The sequence below is a fragment of the Epinephelus moara genome, chromosome 24 (assembly GCF_006386435.1).
Source record: "Epinephelus moara isolate mb chromosome 24, YSFRI_EMoa_1.0, whole genome shotgun sequence".
NCBI classification, from domain to species: Eukaryota; Metazoa; Chordata; class Actinopteri; order Perciformes; family Serranidae; genus Epinephelus; species Epinephelus moara.
The window spans coordinates 39,563,632-39,572,599 of NC_065529.1; the positions used below are offsets into that span (position 1 = coordinate 39,563,632).

Sequence of the window (8,968 nt, forward strand, 5' to 3'; positions counted from 1 at the left end):
GAAAAGTTGTGGATGGTACCAATGGAACCGTTCCGTACTGTCCCCATTTTTGGTCCCCCCTCTGTTGGGGTACCTAGCACACAGATCTGGTACTAAAAGGTGGAGCTGTGAACACTGCAGTCTGATTGGTCAATAGAGGACGGTCACTCTGCTCAGGGCTGAGTTGTGGCTGGTTTTGAGGCTGATGTAACCACTGTTCATACTGTGGAGAGTTTTATTAGTAAACTGTAACTATAAAATGAAAGGATGTTTTGCTGCCTCTCACAGCAGCTGGAGTCGGAGAAAAAATAACTTAATTTACAGGGCCGACTGTCGGTGACTTTTAAGGTGGAACGTTAACTTGTAATGTTACTGCATGAGGTGACAACATGATTCTATCAACACACCTTAAATTTCAACTGTGACAACTTTGACCATTACTTCAGTTATTATATGACAAACACTTTTAGTAATGAGTTGATCTTCAAGCTTTAATACATATTAATTTCGACCAGGATGGCATTTAACCCACTCCTCATTTGGAGGAAAAAAAAGTGTCGCAGAGCATCGTTCCAGCAACATTAAACCCCTGAGCTTGCCTGAGAAGGACTGAATGCACAAACATGCTATTTTTAAATATCCCATGGAAAGAGACTCTCACTGCAGCCTGTTTTATTTTGCTCTGAAAATATCGGCGTGCAGCCTCGTTCTGTGGACGATAAACGAGGTTCAGACTTCCATCTGTGTCACCGGTAATGAGGAAATACAGTGAGTGCTGAACGGAGCAGTGAGTGACAGCAACCCCGCCCACATTTAAGAGTACTGTTTGTAGTGGAAACGCTAGGGTCTAGGTACCATGTCTGAAGGGTTACTTTCGGTTCCAAAGGTACCATACTGAAAGTGTTTGGTGGAAACGGGGCTTTAGTCTGTGACTAAAAACTTACATTGACTTCAGATGTGAGAGTATCAGACTTTAGTCTTTTCAAAGTCCTTTAATGTATAGTAAACATAACAGTCCAAAACCAAAAGATATTAATAGAAAAGGGTCAGATTAGCCAAATGTTTTGGTATTTCTGCTTAAAAATGATAAATATTTCAAACATCAAAATAATTGCATATACCTTTTCTGTCAATCAGTTAATGGACAAATCATTGCAGCTAACTGTCACCAAATCACTCAGATCATCTAAAAGCAACAAACAATTTCACATTTTGAGAACTTGTATTACATGTTTGATGTCTAGGTTTACCTCTTCATATAAAATGTGACAGCAGGAGTTACAGGACAAACACACATCTATTTCCTAGGGAGCAGCAGGGTGGTCTTCAACAAAAAATAAACAATATATTCCTGTAATCTTCTTGGCACCACCGAAACTTCTACCGCGGAAAAATATCCAGTGGGTTTTTTTTCTTTATAAAAGAACAGGAAATCTATTTTGATACACAAACTTCCTTAAAAGGTTCAAACATGCCCCTACAACCCTGGAACCCATCCAGTGTGTGCTGAACATCTCCTGATGCTTTTTTTTTTTTTCTTTGAGTGACTGACTAACAACACGGTAACTTACCAGGGAATAGTGGCTTCCCCAAACTCCCCGACATCAGACAGGAGCAAACGATGAGCAGGGCTGTCACCTTCATGTTGTCGTCTCAGTGCAGCTGACGCGTAACTCCAGACAGCCTTAACATGCCACTTTGAGAAGCTGAGGAAGTCTGTCTGCTGTTGCCTCACAGCTAGAGAAAGCAGAGGAGCACACACGGTAGAAATTAAATGTGTGTCATCTTGTCACACACAGACTGTGACACACTGGCTTAATGTGTGTTTACTCTGATGATTTCAATAAGCACAACATGTTTGAGGCAAACATCACTTCTTGCTCATGCTGTACTCCTTAAAATATCCACTCTTTGTACTGGAAGTGACCAAAACAGTCAACTCCACCAGAGTATTGGTTCATTGTAGGGATGCACTGATTGTGAAATTCTGGGCCGATGCAGACACCAGTGTTTAACATAACAATTTGGCCAATAGCCGATACTGATGGGTTTTATTGTTGTTGTTTATCTTGTTTTTGTTGTTATGTATTCCCCTTTTTGTGGCAGGGAAACAAAGAAATCTTCATTGTAAGAAAATAACAGTTTTAAAGTTATGTAGTCCTTCGTTACACTATCTTTGAATGAATTCAATCCTACAAATTTCTGAAACAGGTGTATGGTGCTCTATGTGTTGGTGAAACTTGGTTTATGGACACAGATTCGATGAATGTTTACAAGTTTCATTCAAGACTACAGTGGTGATGAATAAATTATGCATCAAAGAAGGAGAAGAAATGGACTCTTTGTTTTCACTGAAGAGCAGTGGTTGGTCACGGTGCAGCCCCTCAGTGGCTTTAAGTTTAGACTTAGCCGCTATAACAGTGATACTAAATATACGACCCATGGGCAGAATCTAGCCCCCAACAAGGTGCTGGGTGGCCCCCCAAACCCTTTTTTAAATTCAGAATTACAATAAATTGGTAACTGTTTTTGTACTTTTATTGTACATAAGGTGCCAGAGTGTGTAAAAAAAAGACAAGACAAAAAAAGTGCCAGTGGAGGATCCCTGCACCCCCTGACAGAGGTCTTGGCTCCCAGTGTCCTAAAAACCTAGGAACGCCCCTACGTTCATTTTTGGGGCTGCTGCGATTGACCCCTGGCTTCCTGTCATTTTGCAGGAGTGGCCCCCAAGCAAAGCAATCTGAGCATCCCTGCCTAAAAATAACCTTCTTTCACAGTTTTAAAAAAATAACTGCCTAAAAAGCCTTTTTACTTTGTATAATATACCATAGTTTCCTCCCTAATGTGTACTGTATATTGCTGTGAGAACATCAACAAATGTGTCCTTCCATTGTATTTATTAAAGTTTCCAAACAAAAAACCCAATGCTCATTTTTACTGAATAGAACTTGAACTCATCATAATGTAACTCAATGCAACCTCTGTTGTGGCCACAGGTGGCTAACAGCTAACGTTTACTAGCTCTTCTCTTACAGATGTCAACCAAGATTCATTGTTCACAATGTAGCATTATCAGGCAAACAATAGGGTGTGTCCCCTGAAGTGTCGATTTACCGTGCCCTTTCATCACAAAGGCACCTCAGGTAAGATCAGCCCAAAGAACAAATTCACATCCCCAGGACGTTAATATGCAAAGGCATGGCCCACCCTGCTCTTCCGTTATATGCCTCTGACTTGTTTACCCCGACATTCTTATCCTAAACCTAACTCATCCATGGATGTATGAAAAGAACAGGATACAGTGTTGGAGGTGGGCTCCCATTCATTCCTATGAAAATTACTCTGTGGCCCATGAAGCCAAAAAAACTCAATTTCTGCAGTTTGAAATTACGCGGATCTATACAGCATTATGGGGCTCAAAGAGAGCGCCCACTAGAGACTTTACAATAGCCGAGCAGCTAACTTCCAGTTTAGCACTCCGCTAACTTGAATGTGGATAAAAAGATTAAATTAAATGGCTCTTTTAGACTTTCAAAATGTTATCGGACCCAATGAATTAAATATATAGTGATGATAGTGAAACAAGTCAATTCGCAGGGGTTGAAACACTCGAAATAAAAATGAATCCACTAAATTACGGACCTCTCTTTCCGAATGTAAGTCTATGGGAGAGAGTCTTTCTTGACCCCATGACATCACGTGACTGACCCGGAAGTTGTCATCCAGATTTGGCCACATTGTAAAAATTGTCTCCAAAGCTTGACATTGTTCCTGAGGGCTTGAACCAATCTCACTCCTCTTGCTTAATCCTTTGCTTCTCAAAGTCGGGTGCTGGGCGCTACTTTTGTATCCTTTCTGTGCCAGCTTTCAAGAGCGCGGTGGCAGGTTGCGTCTGAGGTTGCTAAGCAATCTTAACAAGCACTGTATCAAAGCTTATTTACCTAAAATCCTGAGTGCAGAGCTGATCTTCTTCCAGGCGCTGTTTAGTCTCTATATACAGACTCTACATTCAGTGAATGTAGAGTCCGTAGGCAAACCCCGGAGATCTTGAGCCGGCTGCAGTTGTTGCCAGGTTAAACGGTCCGTGCGGTGAACTAACGAGGCGGAACATAACTGGCGTCACTGCAAACTCTGAATCCATCGCAGTGGTTCAGCATATTTACTTATATATAAACGGAAGTCGGAAACGGAAATTCGCCTCGTCCCCCAAATCAAACCGGAATGCCAAAAAATCGGGGGTCTGCCCCCAGAGGCTGTATCGCCGTCTGCTGGAAGTCAGACGCCGAATACAGCCAATGGGTTCCGAGAATGGGCGCTGTTCATAAATGTGTAGGCCTATCGTCTGTGGGACAGATGATAAAGCTCTGGGTAGCCCTGCACTAACATGATCAACTTCTCCATATTTACCACAGACTGATATTTACGGAAGAAGGGAAAGATGTTTGGCGGTTGTGATTGGTTGTTCCTCAACACGACATGCCGTGCGTGCTGCTGGGTTCAAAAAGTTGAACTCTGTTTATCTCGGGGCGCATCCATCGCATCCTAAAAAACAGGTGCTTGGGAACATGTGCACGTAGTGATGTTGTCACTCTGGAGTTTGAGCACGCCTGCAACATGTCTACATTGAAAACAATGAATTTGAGGGCGCAAAAATGCAGCATTTGTGCAGCTCCTGAGGATCCTTCTTGACTTTGAGAAGCACCTTTAACCAACCCAACCAACAGAGGCACCGAGTAGTAGCCAATCAGAGGGGGAGGGGGGCAAGTCATGCTTTTCCTATCCTATGAGACACAAATTTGCATCCCGGCGACTTAAGTCGGGAGCCCTGCTTTTTAACCTGCACAGAATTGAAGTGACACAACAGAAAAGCCTCGGCCACTGCCATCAGTCAATGTCATCTTGTTTGCTGATAGGTCGATGGCAGTCAACAAGGTGAATATCAGCCGACACCGACCCTACTATCCCTACTTCTTTGCTTAGTGGGACCCTAACAGAAATTACGAAGAGAAGTGCTACTATTTCTTGCTCCCTTCTCTACAGATCAAACGAGGCAGGAGACTGCAAACAACGGTCAGTCTGTTTTCATGCCATCAAAGCTGTGTTGATGAAAGATGATTTTGTGTGTTGTTGAACCTGGACCTTGTATTAAAAAAAAAAAAAGTATCGAGCCCATCGGGCTTTGCAGCAGAAACAAAAGGAGAGCTCGGTGAAGTTAAGCTGGAGGCCTCGCTGTGAATGTAAGTAGTCACAACAGGGGCTCTTATGGGTCCTGGCAAGTCAGCCTTTCATCTGTAATTATTCACACCCTCCTCCTTTCTTCTCTGTGCTTATAGTCAAGGTCATTTTAATGGGATTGAGCTCCATAGCACTGAGAGGTTTAAGGGCCATAACAAAGCCGATTAACAGCGACTGATTGACTGGATACATTCACCCATGAGAAGAAAAAGATACTTCTACTACAAAAATCTTACCTGTGCAAATCTAACAAAGGGCTTCTGAGTATGTTTTGTTTGAATGTAAAAACACTGTGGTGAACAGGAAGACGTACCTGCCAGAATACTTTGTAACCCACCTGTCTATGTTTAAATTTATGTTTGCCGATAGAGTAATGTTCAGCCCCTCTTTTTATGACTCAGTTTGTGCTACTGATCTGTTCTGGTTGTTTACCTTTGTATTGCTGTCTTGTTCCATGTTTGAACTCCACATCATGACTTGTGGTCTTGAGTAAATAAATCTGAACTTCTTTGTTTTGCATGGACAAGGCTGCATGCAAACATCTCCAATACCGTCCCTCAAAGTTGTGAAATAAGTAGGCCAATACATCCTTCCTTCTGTTTTGTTAGTTGTGTTTCCCAACAAGCTTTGGCCTGTCATCATGTCCTGTTCACACACCATGGACTCCACCTTTCTTTATTGACATATAACATTTAGCTTGCCATGGAGGTGTTGCCATGCATCTTGTCAACACCTCCAAAAGCTTGCTCTGACTGGTAACTGTGCCAGCTGCAACTGGTTTTCTGAGAAACAGACAAGTCTGAACCAACAGCACCGACCCTGCAGGAGTCAATGGATGAAATCAAAAGGTAGAGTATTCATACAGAATGACGTACTCCAAGCCAGTTGCTTTGACAGTTCCTCGAATGCATCAGGCCACAGGTAGACGTCACCTGCCATTAGAATTTGCCAGGTCCGCCCAGCGGCATTGAACCAGCCAGTCTGCAGCAAAAGAAGCAAAGCACCGCCACCACGGCCACCAGCAGGATGCCAGACAGGACGGTGGTCAGTATCACGTGAAGTCCCACTTCAATCATGATGTCACCGAGACTTTATCAGCCACTCCAATTTACCCAGCCGGTGTCAAACAGGCGAAATTTCCCAACACCTATGAAGTTCAGCTGAGCTCCTTCCTGAGCCCGAGGCGAGTCGAGCCGGCACTAAAACATGTCACTCCAGCAGGTAGCGGCTCTACAGCGGGGATTAGGCTGCTAATTATGCTCAGGAGTGGAGGGGCTGATAGATAAGAGGCTCGCCTCCAAATACTTTATCAAAAGTCTGCTCTTAGGCGTGTTGTCCCTGCTCCTCAGACAAGATTGTGTTATCTCCTCTGTTCACCCTGACTGGCTAGGACACTAAACACGGTTGCCAAATTTTAAATGGGCAACTTGGTTTGCTTCTCACACCAGGCTGCCTCCTCCAACCTCTTGTGTGCACACAGAATAACTAACATTTAAACCTGATTTCACACAGAGAGGGGGGGCATCTGACTTTTGTATCTCCTTGTCTCTCCCCCTTAGCCTATTTGAGTGAAGATTTCACTTGTCCTGTGTGATTATTTGACTAAATAAAGATGATAAAACTGGTTTTTATTGGTGATTTTCACACAAAAAGGAAGGACATCTGACTCATTTATCTTATTTATTCTCCCTCCTAGACTACTTGAATAGAGATTTAATTCATCATGTGTGATTATTTGGCCAAAAAAAGATAATAAAACAGATTTTTATTAGTGATTTTCACACAAAAAGGGAGGACATCTAACTTATTTATCTCCTTACCCCCCACCCCAGCCTGTTTGAGTAAATATTTCATTTGTCATGTGTGATTATTTGGCTAAATACAATTAATAAAACAGATTTTTATTAGTGGCAAAACTTCATAGGTTGAAAAAAGGCATCCCAAACTTATTCATGGCCAACAAACTACTAAAATATGTGTGCATAAATCCATGTCACATCTACGATTCTGTCATTAAACCCCCCCAAAATAAGTAATATGGCACTGTTACTGCCCCTGGCTTTTACTCGTGTGTTTTAACCTTAGCTTTGTATCTAATTTATGTGTATTTTACATATTTAATCTGTCTCAGCTGTCAACAGCACAGATGACGTCCTCAGAAAATAATCTGAATTTTACTGCACCCTCCTACACATATCCCACAGGAAAAGGGATCAGGAGTATGTGCATGGAATCCCATGACTCCATTGCAAGCTCTTACACAATCCCTAACTGTCCAAATAACTGATCAGGTTGCTATAAAAATTACAAAACACGAAATCCTGCATGACTTGAATGAATAAATGAATTAATTAAAGCTGTACTAGTGCAGCCTGTCGAGTGGCACCACTTAATCCAAGTGGAAACGGATATAAACAGAGCCAGACTCGGTGCAACAGTTCATCAAAAACTCCCTTTAAAGCCCAGAGTGGATTATTTGACATTGCTCCGGATCAGGGATGGACTGGCAGCAATATCTGGAGCAGACACAGAGAGGAAAGCTGCACAAATAACAACCTGTAAGCAAAATTTCAGCCCACACTTCGACCGCGCGTTTCCTCCAAAATCAACCTGTTATATGCGTAAAAACGCCCCAAAAAAGTTGCAATGTTGTACTTACTGTAAGTGACCGGAGCAGAAATCTACATCCAAAATGTGCGTGGAGTTCATTCAGTGTTTCACCTTGAAATGTGCGTCCTTGTCGGTGCTTTCAGTCCGTTTTATAAGGCCACAGTTGTTCGGCTCCGGCTCTGGGGGTCTGAGAATAGCGGTCTGTATCCCACGAGGGAGGAAAAAAAACAGAAAAAAAGGAAAAGCTGAGAAATAACGCTGCCATGCTGCTGCTGCTGCTGCTGAGGGGGACATGGACCGAGAGCGCCGCCTGTCGGACGACCGAGGCATCGCTTCAAGGACAGAGCTCCATAATTATAACTGTGGGAAATGACAGTGGAAATACCACAATTTAAAAATACTCCGTCATAAAAACAAGCTCTGCGTTCAAAACTGTAGTTAAAGTAAAGAGGTGTAATCAGAAACATGTAGCATGTTAAAAATAAAAGTATTTATGCAGGAGAATGGCCCTGTCAGTGTTATAATATTATATACGACAATATTAGATTATTGTCACTCGTGTATTTCGTATACAGAGTTTTAATGAATTTTAACTGCATTATATGCAGGGAAATTATTTATTCATTAAATGTTTTTTGTCATTTTAAAAAAGACACTGAAAAAGAAATTATTGAGTTGTGCAATATATTTCAGTATAGGTCTTTATCATGCACATAACTACATATTTCTTATGTTTACTTTATTCTATTCTTGTTTATTCTATTGATGTATATATTGTAGTTAAAATTCACACTTACAGCCTCACAGTGATGATATTTTCTATTTTTATATTTTAAATATTACTTTTAAACACTGTAGCATAATGCATATTCTATTTTTTTAATGTACATTTTTATTTTATTTTGTTTTATTTTATTGCTTTATATTTACATACTTCTATTTAATACTCTTATTCTTATGTCTTATAATTTGTTTCTTTCTTTACATCCGAACGACTGTAACGAATCACAATTTCCCCTCAGGAATCAATAAAGTATTTCTAATTTGGATTCTTTGTTTTTTGGCTGTTTTTTTTTTTTTGTTTTTTTTACAGACAATTATTAGGCTATATATCATAAACCAATGACACAAACCACGGCATTTA

The 8,968-nt window shown here is 41.3% G+C and overlaps 1 protein-coding gene across 3 annotated transcripts in view; it reads right to left on the reverse strand.

Annotated features, from left to right (window-relative positions):
* The window catches only part of alpl (alkaline phosphatase, biomineralization associated), a 29,369-nt gene extending 21,332 nt beyond the window's left edge, over positions 1–8,037 (reverse strand). Inside the window, exons 1-2 of one of the 3 annotated variants that reach the window (XM_050037837.1) lie at positions 7,936–8,037; positions 1,551–1,716 (exon numbers count right to left, since the gene is read on the reverse strand). In XM_050037837.1, coding sequence (XP_049893794.1) covers positions 1,551–1,623 — 73 coding nt within the window. In that variant the 5' untranslated portion in view covers positions 1,624–1,716; positions 7,936–8,037. Of the gene's footprint in view, positions 1–1,550; positions 1,717–5,646; positions 5,787–7,873 lie in introns of those variants that run through there. The other 2 variants (XM_050037836.1, XM_050037838.1) reach the window with 2 other exon arrangements.
* Between the last annotated feature and the right edge of the window lie 931 nt (positions 8,038–8,968).